This window comes from Seriola dumerili, unplaced genomic scaffold (assembly GCF_002260705.1).
Source record: "Seriola dumerili isolate Sdu_G_001 unplaced genomic scaffold, Sdu_1.0 BDQW01000110.1, whole genome shotgun sequence".
Taxonomy (NCBI): Eukaryota; Metazoa; Chordata; class Actinopteri; order Carangiformes; family Carangidae; genus Seriola; species Seriola dumerili.
The window spans coordinates 4,541,188-4,566,292 of record NW_019174365.1 but is presented as its reverse complement, the minus strand read 5'-3'; the positions used below and the strand labels follow the sequence as shown (position 1 = coordinate 4,566,292).

Sequence of the window (25,105 nt, the reverse complement as noted above, 5' to 3'; positions counted from 1 at the left end):
ACACACACACACACACACACACACACACACACACACACACACACACACACACACACACCCACCTAATGTTAGTTAGAATGAGTTTAAGTCTTTTTCAGTTTGTACATAAAATAACAATGCTAACGTTTTAAGGATTTTTGTGACTGACGGACAGTTTAGGGAACTTGCATTCAATGTAGGACATGAGAAAAAAAACAACATAAAAATCTAAATCAAGACCAAAACACTTTATACACACACACACACACACACACACACCCACCTAATGTTAGTTAGAATGAGTTTAAGTCTTTTTCAGTTTGTACATAAAATAACAATGCTAACGTTTTAAGGATTTTTGTGACTGACGGACAGTTTAGGGAACTTGCATTCAATGTAGGACATGAGAAAAAAAACAACATAAAAATCTAAATCAAGACCAAAACACTTTATTATTTATTATAACTTAATTATTTATTATACATTCAGTTCTCTTGTCCCCTCAGATATGACGTAGCAGGGGATGGTCCATTTCATTTTTTTGCTATGTCGCAGTTCTTGGATGGCAAAGGGCCAGCCATGCATGTAATATTGTCAGTTATATTCTCAAATATGGTTGATTTATGAAGTAACTTTAGCTCCCTCCATTTAGCTGCCAAGCATCTTCTGATTTTCGATTTCAGCTTACCCCATGGGTTGTGAATGTATTTCTGTTGGTATTAACTGACACAAAATCCATTGAATTAATAAGCTAACTTTGATTGGAAAACGAATTTTTCTAATATCTGAACACATCTACGCACCATTCCTCGCCAGAGTATCAGATGAATGCATCACTACTGTTAAGGGGAGCACCTACAGTATATCCACGACCTCTTACCTCAGAACCCAGGTTGTAAACAAAACTTACATTTTTCTTTAATACAGAATGAGATGAAATGAACCCTATGAATCGCCTCTACTGGTCCAGATTCCCAAATAATGTGAGTTTTGTGATGATGTCGGGGATGCTTACATGTTTTGGTGCGTACTTTAGCAGCAGCCTGTTAATTACCTTTCAGATATATATACCAGATCTGTGGCCATAACAGTGTGTATAACATTTAATGCTCATCTAGGATCAGTTAGCGATCAAATGCACATACATATACATATCACACAGATGTCCTGTGAGCATATGTATTTGATCATGTCTGCACACAACGCACTCACTGCACAGCAATCATCGCAAACAGGCAGACAAACAGATGGGGGGGGGTTAGTGGGTAGAAGCAGCACACTGCCCAGTCTACAAATCATATTTCCCATGAGCTCATAAAAGACCATTATTAGTACTGTGTGTGTGTGTGCGCACGTGCGTGCGTGTGTGTGCGCACGTGTGCGCACATGCACGCACGCTTAATAAGCCTTAACAGTGTCTGATTGGGCTTATGAGGTACAATATTACTCAAACCTTTATCACATATAAATCACTATGATAAAGTTAGAAACAACCCTGTCACAGATAAAGCAGTCAAGCCTGCCCTTAACACTACCCTCTCTGAGAACAATTATTGTTAAAGTTATATAAAAGCTCGAGCAATGAAGGTAATATGCGGCCCTGTAGTGCCCCAGTCTGTCTGCAATGTACAAACACAACACACTCACTCATGCCCTTGCCCACAACTACACAGTCTTTTCGTGTTGTTGCCAGGCAGGCCAGAATTTATACTGAGGCTGTGGTCCTTGGCTATAGCTGGAGTCATTTGGGTTAAGTGCCTTTCCTCCAGGGAAGAGCAGTATTATTGAGTAGCCACTGGCACTTCACACACACATGCACACACATACACACTCTCACACACACAGAGAAAATAACGCTGGAATGCACACCACAAAAGTTCTGAGTTGTTACCTTCCCTTCTTGCACATCTACACACATACACATTGACAGTGCCAGAGCAGGGGAGCAACAGTAACGGCTTTGTACAAAAGACCCGTTGAATGTCCCAGCATGCTCTCTGGCTCTGATGAGAAACCACCAGAGATGCCTTTTGATTGAGCTTCTAAAAGCTCTCATCCTCTTTCGTGTGTGTATGTGTGTATCCTGTAAGCAAGAGCCTGCCAGTCTATCTATCTATCTATCTATCTATCTATCTATCTATCTATCTATCTATCTATCTATCTATCTATCAGTCATAGCCAATCTATTCTGAGGAATAAAGACAGTGTTTGCTTGTTGTGTAGTCCTGTGTGTCCAGTCGCCCTAAGGAATTGGAGTTACGATGACAGTGATTGGTCGCCCCCTCTGATCTGTGAATACATGACATATGGTAGAGACTGCCTGAGGGAAGAGTACTTCATGAACCGTATTTGTAAAGGTTTCTCATTATCCAGAATAAAGGCAGGGCAATGCCACTAAAAGGTTACAATGTATGGTTGTTTGTAATGTATAGCATTTTCACTGTCTTCTTTTACCTACTATTTAGTGAAGTACATAAACGTCAACGATGCTGAAGATTTTCTTTATATTGCACAGTGAAAACTGCCCCTCTAGATCTCGTACACTAGTGCTACAGTAGGGCTCTGTCAGGGCCATATAAATGCCTTATGTCAGACTTTGCTTAGTGCATCACACATCACCTCCAGCCTTGTTGATCCCATGTACATCCATCAAACCTGTGTCTGTAATATTGGATTAGATTTGGGGCAATTTTGATACGTGTGTGTGTGTGTGTGCGTGCGTGCGTGTGTGTGTACACATGTGTTTGTGTTTTGAGTGTTGGTGATCATCTGCTTGTGTGCATATTGTACTTGTATATTGTGCTTGTACTATACATATGCATTTGCACACTAAATGACAGACTGTTGGCCTCAGAGCCTGATCTTTTTTTTCCCGACCGTGAAACATGCTGCTCTTCCACCCGGGCAATGTGAATTATTTACCGAGTCAATCACCAGGTCATGTGCTCTCAATCCCCTTGTAAATTTGTGCTCTGCAGCCTGGTTGGCAAAGAAGGCAATTCTGCCCCGCTGACACTAATGTCTCTGTTGTTATGGATCGACACTTTGCAACTTGATATTGCCTTGGTCTCTCAGCCACTGGTTTGCCATACTCTGTAGCTGCTGATGAGACAGACATAGTGATAAAAATACAGTACACACAACATGGCTGAGTCTATGTCCATTTGCTGATAAAGTGTGATGTTGCAGAATAATGAGAATAGGCATCTTATTGGCTGATCCTAGCACAGATATTCTTTTTTCCTAATGGCTGAATTGACTAAAGTGCAATTCCAGGGTAAAGAACAGAAGCCCTCCTTTTATAGAAATGTCTTGCATGTATTGCAAGATTACTGTAATGCCAGGGGGTCACAGTAAAAAGCTTGCACAGTATAATGAGCACTGTACTGAATGGTGACACCGATGCCATTTTACATATATATATATATATATATATATATATATATACGTATTTCAGACTGTAGAGGTACCTTACATTTATTGTAACATTTTGTGTGCATGAGTGTGTTATGTTAAAGAATGTGCATGAAGTCATGATTTCTTATTCTTTCTTTTTTCAGGACAATGATGTAAGAATCATCATTGGGCAGTTTGATGAGAATCTTGCCTCCAAAGTCTTCTGCTGCGTAAGTCTTCAGTCTATACTCTTTAGAACAGAAAGCTTTAGTCTTCTATTTTCTTGCCATTTTATACTACTTTTTAAAAAAATACAATTGGCGCTGTGCTGCTGTGAACAAAAGATTAGAACATGATGTGATTTGGTTTTTGCTTTGACTATGTAATACTAAACTGTGAATGTTTAACACAGGGTGGTATTACTTTCCAAAGCTGCCGTAAACTAATCTTGCCCAGATAGAATTAGGCCTAGCTGAATTTCTCGCTTAACTGTGTGGCTTCACATAATTTGGACTTTAGATGGTTTGGTCTCATTTCATGATTTATCCTTGGGGCTCAGTTCAAGATTTAACAGTCATTTTCCAAGAACATTTGGCATTAAATTCAAACTATCAGGAAAGACAGCAATTCTCATTAAGCAAAAATAATTACACATTAGTTATAGTAATCAGAATATACCATAGTGTATCTCCCTGCTGTTATGTCGCTTCAACCTTCATTTCTTCTGACCCTCCTAGGCGTATAACCTGAATATGTTTGGTAGTAAATACCAGTGGATTATCCCCGGCTGGTACCAGGGCAACTGGTGGGAACAGGCAAACACCACCAACTGCACCACCAAGAAGCTGCTTACAGCTATGGAGGGATACATCAGTGTGGACTTTGAGCCGCTCAGCGCACGGCAGATCAAGGGCATCTCTGGCCGGGTGAGTAACACCCACTGTTGTACTCCAGAGGAGTGTACATGTTGTTAACAAGTAATTGAATGTGACATGAGACACGAAGTCAACATTTGATTAAAACAAACTATTGTTCTAGTGAGGTGAATAACTCACCTCAAAGACAGCCTAGTATTTTACTAAAGACTGGGTGGTAGCTCAGGAGGGATTTATGGCATACAATATAACAGCTGTCTTTTTTTAGGGCAGCGCTTGATCATCGCAGAAAGTTTCTGTACTTTTCATTTTGTTTTTGTATGATTGTACTATTCCTTTGGCTGTAACCTGAAATATGCCGGTGATTGTTTTTGAGAGCGTCTGTTGGAAAGTGTTCCTGTAATTGTTTTTGGGAAGAATCTCTGGGGACAGCAGAGAACTTCCTCCCCTAAAAGACATCTAAGATCCATGTTTTTAAACAAGAGATCTCAACCAAAATCAATTACAGGGTTCGTTTTCACACTGCACTACCGGCAAAGGTGCATTGATCCCAAAACAGACTTATTTCCAGTAACTTTGTATCTCAAATTGTGTGGAAAGTAATCCATTCTCCTTGGGCCAGGTTACAGCAATAATAGTGTATTTGAAATAATCCAACATGAATGTATTCCTGAAGAAAAACAATATGTTTAAACAGTTTTTAGATGCACATTTTCTCGACTTGATTTCCCCTCTCTTACCTTTTTTCCAGACCCCTAAGGAGTATGAAAGGGAGTACAGCCGAGAGCTTCAGCAGAAGGGAGTGGAGGCCAGTAAGTTTCATGGCTTTGCTTACGATGGGATCTGGGTCATTGCCAAAACCTTGACTCGAGTCATGGAACTGCTCCGGGTAAAACAACGGCAGAACACCTACCACAACTTCACCGTGGATGACCGCGAAGTGGGAAAGATGGTGCTGGACGTCATGAACGAGACCAACTTCTACGGTGTTACGGTAAGTGGTGGAGCAGATTACTGTGCTTTTTTTCATGCCTCCATGCTGGCTGGTCCTGGCGACAAAGGTCGTGGTCACTGTGACCGTACAAAACACAGTTTTAGCCACAAATTCACACAGCAATTATGACAAACGTTTTTTTTTTTTACAAACATGAACATTAAAAATATGGCACAAAGACATTACCATCATGTTAAAAGTTAAAGTGGCTTTCTTTTACTTCATTCAGTTTCATACTGCACTTGGAGCCATCAGAGCACCATTGCAGAAGTCTAGTTCATATATGCGAACACAAGGATCATCTCCAGCGTCCAGACGCTTCTTATATATATGAAAAATATATATGGGTGTATGCGTGTGTGTGTGTGTGTTTATATATATATATGGGTGTGCGTATATATATGTGTGTATATTGTACATTTACGTGTACATGCAGGCAAAATGTTTTCGTTAATATTGATCAGACACATACAGTGAGGGAGGGAAAGAAAGACACATACATTCCTCATACATTCCTCACAGACACAGACATGGTTTAAAGCAGCACAATCAACACACTGGTTAAGGCTGATGAGTAAGTGTCCTTTTGGAGTTAGTGTATGAATGTGTGCCTTTAAGTGTTTATGCATGTAAACACTGTATGTTAAGTGAAATGTGTACAACGTTTGTATGGAGTGAGCAGATGTCAGAGCAACACATAAAGGCATTAATTACTGCTCTGTAAGGCTGGAAGCTTGTTTGCAGAGAGTGTTGCTTAGCCATCCTCATCTCCGTGTGAAGCCTGAAGTGATGTCATTTGGTGCTGCCAACTCACTCCAATGCATTCAAGATTGATCCTGGTGGCAATGCTAGCTACATGCTGAGTGTGTGTGTGTGTGTGTGTGTGTGTGTGTGTGTGTGTGTGTGTGTGTGTGTGTATTCTCACTCTCACTTCCTATTGAGCTATTAGAGGATATCTCCTGTTCCCCTGTAAAGGCCACTCCATTATTAGAGTGTATGCCACGCTGCTCCCAGGCTGTACTGCCAATAAGCACGCAGAGCCCTACAGTACAATGGAACATTACTCATATTATATCATATCCATAACTGTGTGTACAAGTAAATGGCCTAAACAATGGAACTAAGGATAAAAAAGAAAAGAGTTCAAAAAATACTTCGCTCATATGTTGCTTGTAGACATTCACCAAACTGATGGACTGAGAGAAAAAAGTCAAGATGGGACACAAGAGAGAGACCACACGATAGAGTTACAGATTTTTCTCCAGTATAAATGTCAGCAGAACGAGAAAGAAGGAGAGGGAGAGAAAATAGCCTCGGAGAAAATCAGCACAGGCTACTGACTTGTATTATTGTCAGGCCCTTTGGGGGCTAATGTCCCTGGTGGTATACTGTATGTGTGCTGCAGCACTATACCAAATCCTTTGGGTCCTCATTCCTCATCCCTCTCCTCTCACCTCTCTCAGCACAGACCCGCTCAGGGCTGCTGATCAGGAGCAGGCTGACATTGAGCCTTTTCCTCAGAGGTTCAGGGAAGCAAAGCTGTGCAGGGAATATTGATGACCATGTAACAATTCATTCACTTTTTACTCCAGGCACACAAAAGATGATGAGATCTACTAGGCTGTTGGAAAAGACAAGCAATCTTATTCTCCCCTTTCACATCTATATTGACTCATATTGATCTTACATATGTAGCCATCAGTGGTGGGGGAAGGACTCAAATCTGTTACTTGAGAAAATGTAGTGATACCACATGAAAAATACTCAAGTAAAAGTCTTGGATTCTAGATTTTTTTGAAGTAGACACAAGGATTTGCTACAAACATCACATGTAACAGTGGTCATTATGAAGAAAGGCGACTTACAGAGTGTTCTTTCTGAAAGCAGCAAGATAAAAGTAAAACCTTTTATAAAATGGAAGTACTTGAATGAGATTACATTACATTGCACTTAAGAATGGGACTTAAATATACTTAGTTACTTTTGACCTCAAAGAGTCATCACTGATGTCCCGCTTTATAAGTGAGGAGCAATAATGAAGTGATAATGTGGATGAAGAACATATGCATGAGCCACTTGATTTTGAGATTTTAGAGTGTGTAGTTTTGCCGTTGCAATATGATTGTTTATTTGTACGTAACAACATTAAATTCTAAGTCTGCAAATAATCTATTGATGGGAAATAAACATGGTTATAGGTCATTTTCAGAATAGCTACAGTAAATCTTCTCAGAAATCAGTTATATACAGATCATTGTTCAACCCGCTATTTATAATGATGTTTTTGTGCATGTGATAAACAAGTATGTTGATTTTCGACAACAGCGTTGCAATATAATTAAATGCATCTTTGTACCAAAAGATTTGAGGTCTGTCGACCATTATAGATGTTCTTTTAAGGGATTACATGAAATGAGATCAAATGCGTTCCCTTATGTAGCACACACTTAGCACATAGAAACTTCCACCCACACATGACAACAAAGACACAGGAAGGCAATTTCCCTTCACCACTGCATACATCTTTTATGTTATTTTCGAATTCAGATTTCAAAAGCAGCTATTACACAGTTCGCCTGGTTTGCTTGTAAATTGTAATAACTTCCACTGGGTTTCCAATAAAATTAATCCCTGCACAAGCACCAGTGAAACAGCAAATTCTGGCTGTTTATCCTTGGTTTAAATGTGATGTGTGCATCTGTGCCTGATCATACGGGGCCATACCCTGACTTGAGCCTCGTGTCTTTCCTGATGTCACGATTTTGTGTTTTGTGTTTGCTGTGTACACACGCACACATTGTGGTATCACACCGTGACCGTTCTGCGCTGATCTCAGTCCCGCTGCCGAATCAGTGGCGGCGGCAGCTGCAGCAGCAGGAGAGTGATCATCGAGAGCTCCACAGTATTGATCTGGCTGCTGTCAGGGCCACAGAGAAGCCTGACATTAGCTGGGAGAGATCTTCCAGGGTATAGAGTGTGCAGACCGCTGCTATGACCACAGGATGATGTACACTGGAATTCACCAGGGAGGGTTGGATGAGATGAGACACAACAGGTTGTGATTTGGGGATGACAAGTGTGAGTTTCAGTTTATTTCACAGTCATTGTATCTGTGGTCAGTGGTCACTGTGTTGGCATCAGTGTCCTTCTGGGTAATAGTTTGTAGCACAGCCTTAGGCTTGACAGTCACCTCAGATAGACGCACTGAGGTGGACAGAGGGGGACGGCTGGGTTTGTGCATCTGTTTTTCTCTGCTAATGTGTATGTGTATATGCAAGTGCATGTGTGTGCATCACAGTTACACTCGCATCAACTGTGCTCCTACCTCAAACCCTGAAAACCCAGAGGATGTCAAGCCTGCAGCCCACAGAGTGACATCTCATTTGACCCAGCACCCCTGCCACTGACAGCATTCTCACCTCCACAGACGAAGTGATACCTGGCCGCCTCCCCCGTCTCACATCAGAAAGACACATTTACACACAGACACACACGCGTAGACTCAGCGATTGCTCCATCATCCACCACTGACTCAGGTCTGAACGTCCTTTGAATACTAGACAAGGGACACCTGTCTGAGTCAGTACACTCTGGTGAGGTTGCCTAAGCTGCAGAGGAGCATAATACCTTGCAGAAAGAGGCTATACAGTAACTTCTTTGAATTTTGGTCAAAAGAGGTTAATTTAATCTTTGTAGCACAGACATTTATTTCCAATTAAGAATGTCAGAGTCAGTGCCTCTGCATATGTTTGATCTACTTTGCATATGCTACAAACTTTGTTTACACTTGAGAGAACAAATTGGGGGGCTGTTAAAATAACTACACGCCATTTCAATAAGGTTTGTGATAGCTGCGCTTTTGCTGATGTGAAGGGTAATTACGATGGCAATACTAATGCACAGCGAGAGCATGATGGTATACAGCTACTCTAGAAACCTGGATACATACACTCACCCTCATTACGGGTTCAAGTCAAGTTCCCTATTTTCAACCCACATTGTTTGACCCTGTTTACACACCATCGTTAAATGTAATGCCTAATGAGCTGAACTGAGACGCACTGCATTGTCCTACTTATACTTAAGGTGTAATTTCATAGCGTATTGTTGGCAAGAGCAATGCGTGACGAAAGGAACTTGTTGGTGTGGGCAAGTCAGGTTGACACCGTGGTGTGCAATTGGTAGCAGAGCACCCGTTGTACATCACATGGGTAACATGGTAACACTTGAGACTCTTGTGCCTCAGGAGTAGCTCGCACACGTACATCATCAGGGACACATGCATGTGCATAAGCATAATGTGACAACATATTAACAGCATACACGTAGCACGTAGACACGCATGCATGCGAACACTCAAACAAACATCAAAGATGCCACACAAAGACTGGGATTCAAACGGAGGGGTGGGATCCTGCTCTGCTACTTCAAAGCTTTCCATCTTTTTGAGGCAGAATTGGCTCTCCAGCTTCCTTCCCTGTATTTCCCCCTCAGCTCTCTTTTAATCAGCCAATGCAAATGCGCTCTCTCTCTCGCTCTCTCTCTCTCTGTATGTATATATATATGTATTTATGTGTGTGTGTGTGAGAGAGAGTGTGGATCTATTGATTGATCTGCTCTCACCTTTTTTAGTTAGCTGCTAGCCAGCCAGTAATATGTAAACCCAGTTAAATGTGTAATTAAGGATCCCTGTATGCAGATGGTGAATTAATTGAACAGTCTTGCTAGATGAAGAGGGAGAGAGCGATAAAGAGACAGAGGGAAGGAGAAAATAGAACAAGGAAGAGACTACATGGGAGAAGATAAAGCGACAGAAGCCAAAACTGATTTGAATAGGGCTTACGATATTGCCACAAAGTTGAATTGCTTTTGTCTACCTTGTCTGCATTTTCCAGACGCTCCTTCCTTATCTTGTTCCTGTGGAGTTTAAATCAGAGACTTTCCTCTGTTATTTTTTCCCCTCATTTTAGAGAGGTTGTTTGACCAATAAACACACCCTTTTGGAGAGAAATCAATATCTAGGCATGAAATGTTGAATGGAATGGTAGAAATATTCACTGACCACTACAGACTGTTCTTTAGCCAAATATGAGTCTCACTTAAAGAATTACCTTTTGAAAGTTGCCAGAGCCCAGGTTTGTACTAATGCTAAGTGAGCAAAAGTAGTTAAATCAGACCACCTTGCTGACCTGATGTTGTTCCAAGGATATTAGCAAATGAATTGGCTGAAAGATAATTTTGTTTACTTCTATAAACAAATCAATTTTGGCCACTTCTAATCAAATAAGATGCAGTGTGCAGGAGCCGAGACTGCCCTTTGCCTGCCAACGCTCCAGTATCAGGAAAGCATTGTGATTAAATTTAGTTGAAGTAAGCACCTATCTTTTTTCTTTTTTTTCTACCCAAATTCACATTACTGCTTATGCTGCGTCTTCCTCAGAAGAATGGGATGTTTTGTAATGTGTGTTCCCGGTGTTATATTAAAGACAGATATTCTGTTTTTATGTTTCCTTCTGTTCAGGGTCAAGTCATGTTTCGGAATGGAGAGAGGATGGGCACAATAAAATTCAACCAGTTTCAAGGTACGTTGGGACATTACTGCTACTGTACTCCTTAAATCAACCAGTTTCAGGTTTCATTTTTCATTGTTTACAAACCTTATCCTCCCCCTCCTTATCCTCTACCTATTATTATGAATGAAAAACATTGTTTCGAAGCAACAAGAACTTGACTTAGCCATATCGATGTATCTGTTGCTTTCGCTTGACTCAGCCTGTCACACCCATCTCCAGCCATCTACACTTGTTCCTCTTCTTACTCTACCGACCTTGAGTTAGAGTTATTGCCATCATTTTTTGAATTCCAACCACTCGCGTATCTGTTCAATAAAACCAACAGTTGTTTCAGAAATTTCGCAGGATTACCGCAGCCTTTTGGAAAGCCACTTCGCAATTTTTCTCGAGTCAGAAGGCTGCCACGGTTGATATACTGGTACCTATAATGGATCCAAGAGGGCTTAAGAGAAGCTTTTAGCAGAGTCATATTCACAGGAAAGGGATGCCGAAAGATTTCACACTTTCAAAGTCAAATGCTTTGTACACGCATTTAACTCATTAGTTAGAGAGGATTCGTTTGGCTCCAAGGGTTGTTTGTCAGAAAACATAAACACAAATCTTTTAGACTATTTGTCTGTTTTTTTTTTTTTTCTTGGTGTTTTTACTTGCGGGTAGACACATACGCCCGTCTGTATTGGGCCGGATGTTCAGTCCGTGTCTGTATGAGCGCAAGTTAGGTAGATCCAAAACTCTAAATTACAAGATCTATGGTACATTACGGTGTTTGATCTCCTCTGTGGCGATAAGATCCATGTATAGTTGGTGAAGGTTTGCATGTAAACACATGCCTCAGTACTCTATCATCATAGCGTCATCCTGAGGTTGTTTTTGAGCCAGCGGGGCCTGCTGAGTGGCAGAATAACCCAGAGACAGCATCTCGATGCAGGGGATTCCCAGCTCCGAGGCTCCCCAGACTGTATGTAGCACACTGCATGGTGCTGTTCTGCCCTGTCTGCCTCACCATCTTATCTTCCCCACTGCAGAGGGGCTCAATCCCTCTGGCTGCTTACATCATGCTCTGTGTGAATGTGTGTGAGCGTGTGTGTGCATGCGTGCGTGTGTGTTTGTGTGTGTGCGTGTGTGTGTGTGTGTGTTTTCCGTCTGGGAGCGTAAGAGAGATAGAGGACACTATATACGTGCTCATTCACATGCTGCTGTGTCTAACTCTGCTCATAACTGACCAGGCATGTGTGGGCTTTCAATAACAATATAATGAAAATAATGTTACAGCCCAGACTCCGTGGGTTTGACAAAAAGAGACCACACATAATTTGTAGCAATGTAACTGTGACTTTATGTTTAACTCAGAAACTCAGAATTAGCACAGTCAGTAGTTGTGTAGTATGACAGTAAGCGTAGAGTTTGCAGTGTTGATTGTCATTGCATAGTGAAAAGAGGAGAGGTGAGAGCAGAACAAACTAATAATCAGGCTAGAAAGTGGTAATTGAGACAAATGCTGTGTCCCAATTCCATACATAATTGTATACAGTATGAACTTTATACCATTTATCAGAGAATATTTTTGCAGCAATAGAGAAGATCAATGTTCTGCACTAACAGAGAATAATAGGAAATCACAGTCGTTTATTAAAGTGCGAATGGAATGACGTCAAGAAAAAGCAAAATGATTTTCCAAAGACTTATCAACTTACTTATTAACTTTTTTTTTTAGTCATCCTTCAAGCACTACAGTCCACAATTTATATTATTGTTTTGCAGCTGCAAATAGCTCCTCACCTTCCCTGTGCCGTTGTGGGATCAATAATTTTTAGTACATGCACTGATTTTATGCCACTTAATTTTGACATTTTTAAACTGTGAACGCACTACAGGATGAAAAGCTCTGGGACACAGCTACAGAGAGACAGATTGCAGAGCCATCTAAAATATTTTTGGGTACAATCGACACAGAGGGGCATGACATCGGGTCAGGTGACCCATCATCTCCACCTGTAGTGTAGGTCACATGCAAGAATGTAACCAAGCAGCAGGAGGAACGTGAACAAGGACAGAGTGCTGTCACAACATAAAAAAAAAAAAAAAAGTTTGGATGGTGGTGACATAGAAAAGAGTGGAAGGAAGTGCTTATATGTGAGTCCAGTATGTCTATGTGTGCGTGCTAGAGGGACAGAGAGTTTCCTCAGGGAGGGGCTGACCTGTTTGGCTGGCAGGAGATGGGGCAACTAGTCTAAATTAAGGTCTGGCAACTTTGGATGAGCAATGAAAGGAAATATTACTGTAACTGAAAAGCAGTTAGGGCTTGATTTATAGAGATTTTGAGAAAAATTACACAAATGCCTTAGCATGAATCATAGCCACATATCTCTATTAATTAGTAACAATCTTTTTTGGTTTTTCTCTGTCTGTCTTTCTTTTTTCCAAATGTCTCTCTCTCTCTTCTCCCAGAGCTTGTTGCCTACTGTGTGTCTGCCACACTCACTTTCCTCCACCAAATCCTCCCCTACAGTGTATGTTACAGCTATCTCTCACTATCTTCCTCCAGCCATATTATATCTCCTGCAACCCTCCTTAGCCTTCACTCTATCACTTCTTCCTCACTTGTCAGGGATTGTGAATTTGTCACCCTTTTGACATACCAACAGTCTGAGCTGGGTGGAAAGGAGAGGAGGGACAGCCCCAGCTTGAATATTTCAAAAGGCAGTGATCCTCAACATGACCCTATCATCTGTCCTCAGCCTCTGATCCTCCATTTCACACTGTCAGACGTTCTTAGTCAGGGGCCTCGGTGGCTCTCATTCCCACTGTCTCTCATGGGGATAAGAGATAGCTCGCTACCAGAGGTCTTGATCACAGTTGCAGTCCCTCTGAGTGCAGATTTTAAATCAATGCACTACCAGGCATAGTAGATAAGGAAGCATGGCCCTTGTAATTCTGTAAGGAGGAGAGAGGTTCAATAATATATATATAAACCGATCAGCCACAACATAAAAACCAGTAACTTGTTTTTATGTTGTGACTTATTGGTGTATATATCAGTAAGGTGAACATGTGACGTGTGTGTGGGTGAAAGGTTAAGATGTTTTAGGTCTCTAGAGATATATGATAGGATTTATCTACAACACTCCTCGAGCAAGAATTACTTTCCTGCTTTTCTACTGTCTTCTGCAGGAATTTCTTCTAGCAACAGCCTCGTCGCTGTCAGTTTAATTCTAGGCAATAATTTCCTCCCAGTCCTTTCAACTTAACTTGCTCACGAGAGTATCATTGAACTGTACCACCAATGTTTTTAAATGAAGCAGCGATTTTTTTTTTGCCATGTTAGAATTTCATAGATCTGACATGAGACTTGATCAAAGAGTGTGTTTACATATGCATTAGTATCCTGGTTTTGAGCCCAATACTGTTTTTGATTATGGCATTATTCAAATCCTTGTGTACATGATCATAACAATATCCAGATTTATGATGGTGTGCCTGCAGGCATGTCTTGATTTCTCACCACCTATTATGAGATGGTTCAGAAACGTGATAAAGTGTTTACACCCCACACTGTCGTGGTTTCTGTCGTGAGTATTCAGCGTAGTATATCCAGTTCTTCTCAAAACCGGAATAAGGTCTCATCCAGGTTTCTGTCACCAGGCTAAGCTGTTTACATGCACAAAACATATCCAGGATGCTAGTGTGCATGTAAACACACTCAAAAGACAAACTAATGTGAACTAATGTGAAAAATAACTCTAAATTAACTTAATCACAAACACATTTACAATCATAATCAGTATTATTAAATAATGAAATAATGAAATAATGAGATACGCTGCAATGAGGTCCAGCAATCACCGCTTTTTTTCACCACTTAAAACCAGCATGAGGCCAAGTCATCTGTGCTTGAGTTGCAGGTGCAATAGTGGAAAAAAAAATGAACAGTTTTGAGAATTACAGTAAACACATATTAAGTGCACTGAGATAGAGGAACAATAATCACAACAGGAGCATGTCAGATACAGCCTGTACTGCAGGGGTAACCAAACTGACAGGACAAGGTGAATATAACTCACCTTTGTAGCAGTGGAGTTTCTGACCGCTATGGTGTTACAGAGCAATGTGTTTACAGGTGTTTTGTTTTGGGTCGCAATGGGTGATACTTTCCTGCCAATGGTTTCACACTATTCCACTGATCTGCAGGTGGTGAAAGATGCAAAGAAATGTATCAGTGAAGAAGAAGACAGTTAAACACTGATGTAAACAGTCGAAATGCATTTAAATCATATGCAAGATCTCAACGATACAAATTGTGTTTTGGTGAGTAAAATAAAATTAATGGAAACATAACTTTTGTTTGTTTAGAAGAAAATTACACGGGGCATCTTTATGTTTAAAGCCCCTGAAAACATGGCTTATAATCCAGAGTATTAGAATAGAGTAGAGAGAAGTATAAATGAGCAACAATCAGTGTTACAGTTAGAATGAAACAGCTATCCTCAAATTCCTCAAATTTTGATTCAAATGTTGCTTAGCCCTGGTTGGCGCACTGAACTACATGACATCGCTGTTTTTCAACTGAGCTCCTGCACACTTCAAATCAGTGAGTAAATCAAGGACAAAAACAAAGATGCAGAAATCTCTCATGAATTAAAAGTGTTCCAATTTTGGACAGCTGACGTAGGACCCCGTCGCCCATAATAAGAAGCAGATTGAGATAAGACTTTCTTTTTTTTAAGCTTTTTTTTTTCATTTTGTATATCATATCAGGAATATCAGTTAGAAGTTGACAAATTAAGAAAATCAGACCTTTATTTACAGTTATTTAAAGTGACAAATGAAATAAAAAGGCATGAGATGTGATTGCACACGGCTGAATGACGCATTGAGTTTTACCAGCCTGCTGTGGCCATCAATATTCAGTATTCCCTGTGGGGATAGAGTGCTGGGATAGTATTTTAGCATCTCAAAGTAAGAGTGCTGATATACAACTCCTTCTGCTGTTAAGATCCTAACAAAGGATGTGGTCAAGGGAAACACAGCCATTGATCGTTTACGCTGAAAAGTTTGAGAAATACCAATCGTGTATGCACATAAAATTTACCATGCTGAAATGGTCACATATAGTTGCCAGAGCTGGAGATCAAATGAGGTGATTCACTGAGAGGAGAGGAGAGGAGAGGAGAGGAGAGGAGAGGAGAGGAGAGGAGAGCAGAGCAGAGCAGAGCAGAACACGGTGCCCTGTGATGCTGCATAAGCTGATGTTATCTGTCATTTTCCTCGTCAAGGACAATGCTACGGAGGAGTTCAATGGACCTATAAGAGTGATAACAGAGAGAGATTTGTGCACGTACACCAGAAGAAATTGCAGGTTGTTTGTAGTGCTTACAAAAAAAGAATCAGAATAATCTGTCCTCTCCTCCCATCCACAGCTTCTCTCCTCCCTGGTGTACACTCTAAGTGAGTAATCTTTATGAGTGAAGAAGAGTGAAGGCCCAGGTTTGTTTGACAAGGTCATGCTTCCTCCAATATTACACCTGAGGGACTCATCCTTGTTCCTAAAAGAAAAATCCTGAAATAGCTATGTTTGAGCAGAGCTCCAGAGAGACTGTGGTATTTACAGGCTGGGGTGTACAGCAGTTTACAGTCCCTTGACTGCATCTAAAATATGCTTAAGTCAATGTATAATGCATTTTAAATACCAAAGAAGGATTAGATCTATTTATTGTCTCCTCTACATCAGTTGAAGATTCTTCTCATATTGTGCATCTGAAGTCTGCCCTTACTACATCTGAGCTTTTTTATGTGTCTGTCTGTGAGCTGGTTTCTGTGATATCTGCTCCTCATTGCCCTTTAGGTTTCCTTGAGGTAAAATAAACTGATAATTGAGACTGTATAAAACAGGAAGATCATTTCCTGACCGTATTAAGCTGCCTCTGAAATCTACCAATGGAGAATCATAAAAAATAATCTTATTGAGTGCCTTAAAATTCTATGCTATGGATATTTTGTTATATTACTAATGGGTTTTGGAAGATCTCCCTGTGATTTAAAGCTCTCTATGAGGTTGTACCTCTGTGCCAGACTTTACAGCTTAAAACCGGGCCATTCTTCACTGTGTCCAATTACTGTTTGAATTAGATTTACTTGTTCAGTCAAAGTAGCATCTGTTGCATTTTCTCCAAATACGGATCACTGGAGCTATATTTTATAAACCTAGCAAGCTGCTTTGTATCTGTGATCCATTATTTTAGCACCTCATTGCTGAATTAATTTCACTACCTGAAATACTTCACAAACCTTGCCAGAAAAACAAGCCAGAAAACTCCAAAACTGTGACTCGAATGATGCAATGTTGGTCTGTCGGTTGGCTGGTCCACTGCTTTGATCCAGACTGAAGTATGTCATCATCCACTCGATGGATTGCCACAAAATTTTATACCGACATTCATGGTTCTCAGGCAAAATATACCCAAGGTCCCCAGACTTTTCCTCTCGCGTTTCAACCACCGGATGGATTACCATGAAATTTAATACAGACATTCATGTTCAATCAGTGTTGTGATCACTCACATTGTAATAACTTTGGTGATTCCTTAACTTCTAATCTAGTCCCGTCTAGTGGGTGGGAAGGTGAATGTTGGTGGGATCTGCTTCTTTTAGTTTTGCTGAGATGTTCACTGTTGTATCATTTGTGCTTATTGGGCTGCTAAATTAAATTTTTTTGTGTCTGTTTGTTTTAAAATGAAAAAAAAAAAAAAAAACAGAAGTAGAGTCATTGTGAGCATGTTAGTGTGCTGACTTGGCATTTGGCACAGTGCGCCGCTTTGTGTCGCAGAGCTGCGAACATTGCTGCAGCCCATTTGTCCCATTTAAAACTATTTTACGCAGCAGCTTTAATTGCTTTGAAAGTGTACTGGAGGAAAAAGGGGTTGGCATCCAGTTGCTGGTTTTGACATGTATTTGTTGTAATATCTACGTACTTATATGTGTGTGTGTGTGTGTGTGTGTGTGTGTGTGTGTGTGTGTGTGTGTGTGTGTGTGTGTGTGTGTTTTAACAGAGGGCCAGGAAGTGAAGGTGGGAGAGTACAACGCAATTGCTGATGTGCTGGACCTCATCAACAACTCCATAAGGTTCCAAGGTATGAAGAAAGCTGGATATGAGTGTATGTGCCTGCATCTATGTGTGACGGTGTGAGTGTTGACTGAGATATGTAAAGTTCACTGAAGAAGAAGAAGAAGAAGAAGAAGGCGTCCTGATGCATCTAATGTGTGTTTTTATATATGTTACAGGCCCATCACTCTCTTCGCTCGTTCATTTGCTCACTTGAACCCAAACCCTCCCTCCAGCACACATACATACTCACGCACCAACACCACTCAGTGTAGGGACTCGCCACTCTCCTTTACCACTATAAACTGTCCTCTCTCAGCTAAATAATTTACCAGTACATTTTTCACCCCTCCTGTGTTTGCTTGTGTTGACATACTTTGTAATTTGTTCAATCCCCCTGGCTATTCTCCCCTTCACCACCCTTGCCCCACATACAGAAACTCTAGGACAGTACCATCTAAAATGCTTGTTTCCACATCCCTGACCACAGTAAGTGGAGATGTGTAAGATGATGCCATTGCGATCGATTGGCACACTGACAGGAGAAAAATAGAGCAAAAGATAAGAAAGTGCAGGGTCCAACCACAATAACTTGACTGTGGTGCTTTGAGATACATGCAGGGGAAACTGGGGACTTGGAAATGGTTCTCAAATAACTGGATGTCTGCAGCAGTGTCACTGTTTTGTAGCTGAAAAGGAAAAAGATTTGGTCAGACAGTTCTTAAGTCATCAAAGTGAAGAGAGAAACCTCACTGGAGAAAGTGAAAATGTCTTGAAAACCACTGGACAATATGCCATGAAAACAACATTCAGTCTTACATTATGTTTGAGGCTCACTCATGTTGAGAGATTGTCTAAAATCAATGTTTGTTTGTTTGTTTTTTTTGTCACACTTCCTCTCCTTCTTAGGCGTGGAACCTCCCAAGGATCGTACATTTGTGCGTCTGCAGCGCCGCCACATCAACGTGCCCCTGTACAGCATCCTGTCCACCATCACCATACTGGGCATGCTCATGGCTGGGGCTTTCCTGTTCTTCAACATCAAGAATCGTAACCACAGGTCAGCAACCAGCATTGGTGACGCACAGCTTTGAGAGGAAGGGGTTAGGTGAAGGATAGCTTTCGAAGGTGAAACAGATACACGTACGGCGCGGCAGGAAAGCAAATGTAGGGGTTGGTATTAAGGGAGAAGAAAGAGAGGAATGATTGAAGGACAGGAGGAAGATTGCGCAGCATTGAATTGAAAGAATAATGAAGCATGAGAATGATGATTAACCTTTAACCATCTTGGAGGTACATTATTATTTCACTTTTCTCTCTCTAAACTAGAATATCATAGGCTACATTACTTGTATTTCTAGACTGATGGATTCTATTCTTTTCTATCTATTTTAATGTGTTCTCCTCCAGACTAATCAAGATGTCCAGTCCATACATGAACAACCTGATCATCCTCGGAGGCATGCTCTCCTATGCCTCTATCTTCCTGTTTGGTCTGGATGGAGGTTTTGTCTCTGACAAAGAGTTTGAGACCCTCTGCACTGTGAGTTTCTGCAACAACTTTCACTAATACATAAAAATGAAGTTCGGGTTGGATGCTCGTCATATTCAGTTCCAACAGGCACGATTGAATTTTGCTTATTAGCTCACAGAGTAGTTGTGGCTACAACTAACCATTATTTTCATTAGTAATGAATCAGTTTCAAATCAATTTTCTTGATTAAACTAAATGTAAATTTCTTGCACTTACATTTTCCCAAAGGCTAAAGAAAAAACTGCATGATTTCTTCAACCCGAGCCCGAAGATATTTAGATGACTATCATATAAGATAAAGAATTACAGAAAATCCTAACTGAGATGCAGGAACTAGAGAATGGACAGCATTAACTTGATAAACATCTTATACATAATCATCTTAATCAAAATAGTTGCCAATTCATTTTCTCTTGATCAACTGATCAATCAGCTAATTGTTTAAGCTTTGATTCAGTTATTTGGAGTGTGAACTGCTGACAGTTGAGTACATCACTCACTTAAATGTCCTCCAGATCCTTAAATAATTTACTTATAAATAACTTATTTACCCAGATTAACTTCAATCATTGAATTCACTTAGTGCACTGACAAATTTTTCTGGATAATACTTTATACAGTGAAGTATATTGTATTTTTTAGATGATGGTGTATTGAGTTTATTCAGTGCTGCACATACAGTATATGAAATTCACTTCACATATATGTAAAATGAGCTAAAATATGGAGAATGCTGCTGAAACACTAATCACGTGAACTGTGTGACAAACTCTAAGCGAAAACTGATTGAATCTCTCTCTCCAGGTCTCTAGCTAGCATGGAGCACATTAAGTGTCTCCCCCCAGGTAGCATTACTGTGTGACTATGTACATGCTGGATTAATTAAAGAGTTTTGATTACAGTGATAACTGGTTTCCACTGAGATACCACCCTCCCAGACACACACACACACACACACACACACACAGCAAAGTAATATTAGGCAGGGCACGTCTCGCGCTGCCACCACCTGGCTGAAGCTCTGCCGCAGAGCCAAAACAGAGCTTGTCACTTCAGACAAGGTTCTACAGCAAAGAAGCGCAGAGGGTTGATCCATTCACCATCAATCAATACGTGCTGGTCTCCTTGAGAATAGATGCTGTAATTGTTTTTTTTTTTTTTTTTTTGCTGTCTTCTTTTACCCAGTGTTCTGTCCCTGCCTGGGTTTATTGCTTTTCTAGAAATGGTGGAGAGTGTCACGAGACGAGGGCCAGGTGTAAATGTGTGGAGGGTATACAGGATGTGCGGTGCAGATGAAAAACAATCATGTTTATCAAATGCAGCAGTCAAACGCAAAGTATACAGAAGCACACAAGCATATGCACATACAGACTCTGTAGCTATATTAGGATTTTGTCAGCTATATTCAAATTCTAAGCTTTTAAAACACTTCAGCGGTGTCCTTTGTGCCGGAGCAGTAAGAGGTCTACATTCTGTTTCTCATTAAGATGAAATGCTCTCAGGAGTGTGACAGCTTCCATGGTCCAGGACGTTCTCCCAGAGCTCAACACATGGAGACAAAAAATAAATCTGACAGGGTCTTATTTTTAGAATGCGTCACAATGCTATTTTGAATGAACTTCTCAAGAAAAATGCAAATACCTGTCAGAGCAGATGTTGTTTTAAGTCTTGATCACCAGTTTAAGCCGTGACACTATTATGTGTTTTCCTGTTGTTCTGATAGGTACGGACATGGATTCTCATTGTTGGATACACCACAGCTTTCGGAGCCATGTTTGCCAAGACCTGGAGGGTGCACGCCATCTTCAAAAATGTGAAGATGAAGAAGAAGGTATAGAAAAATGTTTTCTAATTCTTCATATTATGACACACGTGTTACAAAGACCGGTACTTTGTATGCCTCCTTGACAAATGTACTTCATTATTTGTTTATTTTTAACATTTATTTTTATAGGTACATGTACATATGATACTTCCTGCTTAAATCTGGATTCGAAGCTTTCGCATTTCGTCACAGCTTGGGCTGTCTGTTAGATAGGATAACTACCAGTTCATATAACCACAGGCAACTCCATTGAAACATGTAGACCTGATGGTCTTATCCAGGACGCTTCATGTCTTCAATGTCTTTTGAAAGCCCAACACTGGTGTGTGGGTGTGTGTATTCAGACTCACGCTTTTAAACAAACACTCTGAAAGACTGGCAGCCCCTGGCACCTGCTTTTAGAATCTTCTCTTGTAAAAAAAAAAAAAAGATTCAGAAATACAAATGGTTTTTTTAAACATCTGACACAATCTGCTTCACTGGCCTAGTTATATAAAGTGGTGCCGAGTTCACTCAATGTTGTAACTGTGCTTGGCCTTTTTGTATTTATAGATCTTGCTCTCCCTCTCTTTGTCTCTCTCCCTCTCACCCTCTTGCATATTGGAGGAAGTTTGTGGGTGGCCGTCCAGAGAGAGAGAGAGAGAAAGAGAGAGAGAGGAAGGAGGGATGGATCAAAGAGTCTGAGAGGTTGAAGGGATGCAGGGATATAGTGGCAGAAGGGAGGGTGGAGAGACAGACGGAGGAAGACAAAGCAGGGCAGGGAAAGGGACAAGACAAATAATGTGGCACAAATGGCTACGAAAGTGGGTTGGACATTGTAAGAAGAAAATGGGAAATCTGGGAAAAGAAGGGCAAAGGATAGATGAAGATAAAGAGAATCCAGATTACAGGTTAAACGACAAGGAGCTATGACTGAGCTCCACCTTTGCTATTTCTACTGTAATTTTGTGGTCAGGTCACTGCAAGATCACCACCCCCATGTTTTTTTCATTTGTTTCCAAATTAATGACACTTGACCTGGCCTTTCATATTTTTTTAAATTCATTGGCATTTTATTGATCATTTGAGGAAAACAAAACAGTTTTACCTCTCTGAGCACAGTAACTTTGCCCTGAACCTTCACAGTCAATTATCTCTGCTCGGTTCACCCTCGTCACCTTCTTTCCCTTGCTAACACAGACAAAACAGATGTTTCTCAGTATTTGCTCCTACTACATACTTCAACCCTTAAACCTCAAGATGTATTCTCTGTTGGTTCAGGGCCTGGGTCTGTGTGCAGGGCGCATGCACGCACACACACACACACACACACACACACACACACTTCCTCCACACTGATTGAGTGCAGGTGCTTTGGCTTCAGTAGAGTGATAGTTGCTGTTGGTTCCATGAAATCTCTGCCAGCCGCTGTCAGGGGAGGGACAAGCCCAAGCGTTAGCCATATTTTCTTCAAACAGTAGGGCTGGGAGTGCATCCCTCACTCCTTCCCCCAACCTTCCCTCATTCTTTTCCCTCGTACACTGGGAAAACACTGATTGTAAATCAGGGGTGTGTTCGATAAGGGTTCCACTCAGCGGGCTGTGGCTGGCACTCCTTCACTTCTTAAAGAGCTCAGTGCCAGAGACAGCGTGGAGTGGGGGGATTGGGGGTAGGGGTGGGGTGGGGTGGGGCTGGGGGCTGTCAATCAATGTCCTCCTTCTCCAAATACACACAAACAAAAACCACAGACACAGATAAACATGCACAGTTACAAAAAAACAAAAATCACCCCTTACACAACCCCTCACCCACAGGCCCCTGCGGCAGCTACTTGCCAGTCTGCCTGTCTTGATAATGCGTACACACATACAAGTGCACACACACACACACACACACACACTTACATATATACACATATAATTATTGTATTCACACTTATTGGTTGACACGCAACTTTATAAATATCACTATATACATATTACAAGATGATACGTATATGGTTGAGCGTGAAAGTTCGTTCTTGTCTTGAAAGCAGTAGTTTGGCAAAAAAAAATCATAACTCTCCTTACTACATTTCGGAGCTTGGAACCACATCTCATGGTCAGCAGATGGAGTTTCATGGAGAACAAAGAAACATATTTATTTCTCTGTTTCTATTCTTAGTCATTTCAGATCCACGTGCACATCCAATAATTATAAAATCATTTGGTCTTTCTTTTTCCTCAATCAAATTCATCAGTATAAATGAAGACTTTAGAACCCAACTGATATGTCAGAGTGCCAATATTACTGGGGAAAAGGAAATGATAAATAAATAACACTTCAGGTAATTTGGAGTCATTATATAGTTTGTCTCACAGACTCTTTTGGCAGAGTAACATATCACAGTTGAGCAGATGGTGGTGTAGATCTTTTTCTTTTTTGTTTTGTAATTTTCCCCCAAAATATCACACATCTTGTTACAACTATGTCCTTGTTGGAATCCTAGATTATAAATTTCATCTGCCAGATTTTTTGCATTTCATTCAATATGCAAGTACTTCAAATATCATCATCATTTTTTTCATTGGCTTTTAAGCAGCCATTTGATATTTGACCTGTTTTGCTTCTCTTCGCTGGCCTGCCCTAAAGCATAGCAGCATTTTCTACAAGTAATGTGCCTCGCCCTGCCTTGCCAATATTTGTTCAATGCCAACCACCATCAAACGACAGCAGATCAAAAAAACAAACCCCTCATGCATCTCATCCTGAGCCCACCGGCGGATGCAGAGTGCGAAGCCAGTGTGCTGCATCTGGGCTATGTGATACTCTCCAAACACAGCCCTGCTTGTGTACCCTGACCTTTCCTTTGATCTGCGGTTCCAGACAGTCAAACGCTATTATAAATAAAGATCACAAACAGGTCATGGCTTTCATCCCATCTAAAGTTCATGGTACAAAAGAAGAGCTTTAGTGGTCGACAGTGTTGGCTCTTGTTTGGTGAATCTTTTCCACATTCTCTGGCCGCAAGGCGACAAATCCATAGCTTGTTGGTGGCATAGTATCGACAGAACTGAATGTCCATCAGTGGTTCTCAGTCATGGGGCAATGAAGTACAATCTGCTAATTAATGTTCAGCATGTACCACAGTGTAAAAGAGTGTCGGTATTGAATTCTGAACAAGGTCTTGGTCTTCGGACTCACAGTTTGGCTGGTTTCCTATCCTAGTAGGTGGTTAATTGCAGCTAAATGCATTGTAATCAGTCTCTGATTAGATGTTAGAATGAAACCAGCGGGGGTCTGGGTCCTAAGATGGGGTGAGAATCACTTGGTTCACATAATTACAGTGGTCAATAAGAAATGTTGTTTGAAATGGCTCTACATACACACATACTATTACATAACATTAGCAGGTGTGGGCTATTGGGCTAATACAAGCATCTCATTTCTTCTCCCCCTCTAGATCATAAAGGACCAGAAGTTGTTGATTATTGTTGGCGGGATGCTGCTAATCGACTTATGCATCCTCATTTGCTGGCAAATTGTGGACCCACTTAAGAGGACCGTGGAAGAATACAGCTTGGAGGTCAGTGTGTATTTGTTTTTTCACATCTCATCTAAACTTGCGCTTGATTGGGATTTTGTTTATGTTGATGGAACATGATTTGCCTCAGCTGGGAAAATCCGGGTGGCACAGATTCTTGCTAAAAATGCCTGTGTATTTGGAGTTGAGGCAAACAAAATGTCCGCCTTGGGCTGTAGCGCGAGCATCTTTGTTGTGCTTGTTATTTTTGGGTCAGGATGTGAGCCATCGCTGCCTCCTGTGCTCATCCCATGGCCGGACATTTGCCAGCTTGGATGTGAGACTTTGG

The 25,105-nt window shown here is 40.9% G+C and overlaps 1 protein-coding gene across 1 annotated transcript in view; it reads left to right on the top strand.

The window, feature by feature from the left end:
* gabbr2 (gamma-aminobutyric acid type B receptor subunit 2) overlaps positions 1–25,105 on the top strand; it is a 183,498-nt gene that overhangs the window by 106,041 nt on the left and 52,352 nt on the right. The window contains exons 5-13 of the mRNA XM_022747685.1: positions 3,540–3,605; positions 4,113–4,301; positions 5,002–5,244; positions 10,766–10,826; positions 17,864–17,944; positions 18,826–18,976; positions 19,327–19,459; positions 21,174–21,281; positions 24,697–24,819. Coding sequence (XP_022603406.1) covers positions 3,540–3,605; positions 4,113–4,301; positions 5,002–5,244; positions 10,766–10,826; positions 17,864–17,944; positions 18,826–18,976; positions 19,327–19,459; positions 21,174–21,281; positions 24,697–24,819 — 1,155 coding nt within the window. The remainder of the gene's footprint in view (positions 1–3,539; positions 3,606–4,112; positions 4,302–5,001; positions 5,245–10,765; positions 10,827–17,863; positions 17,945–18,825; positions 18,977–19,326; positions 19,460–21,173; positions 21,282–24,696; positions 24,820–25,105) is intronic.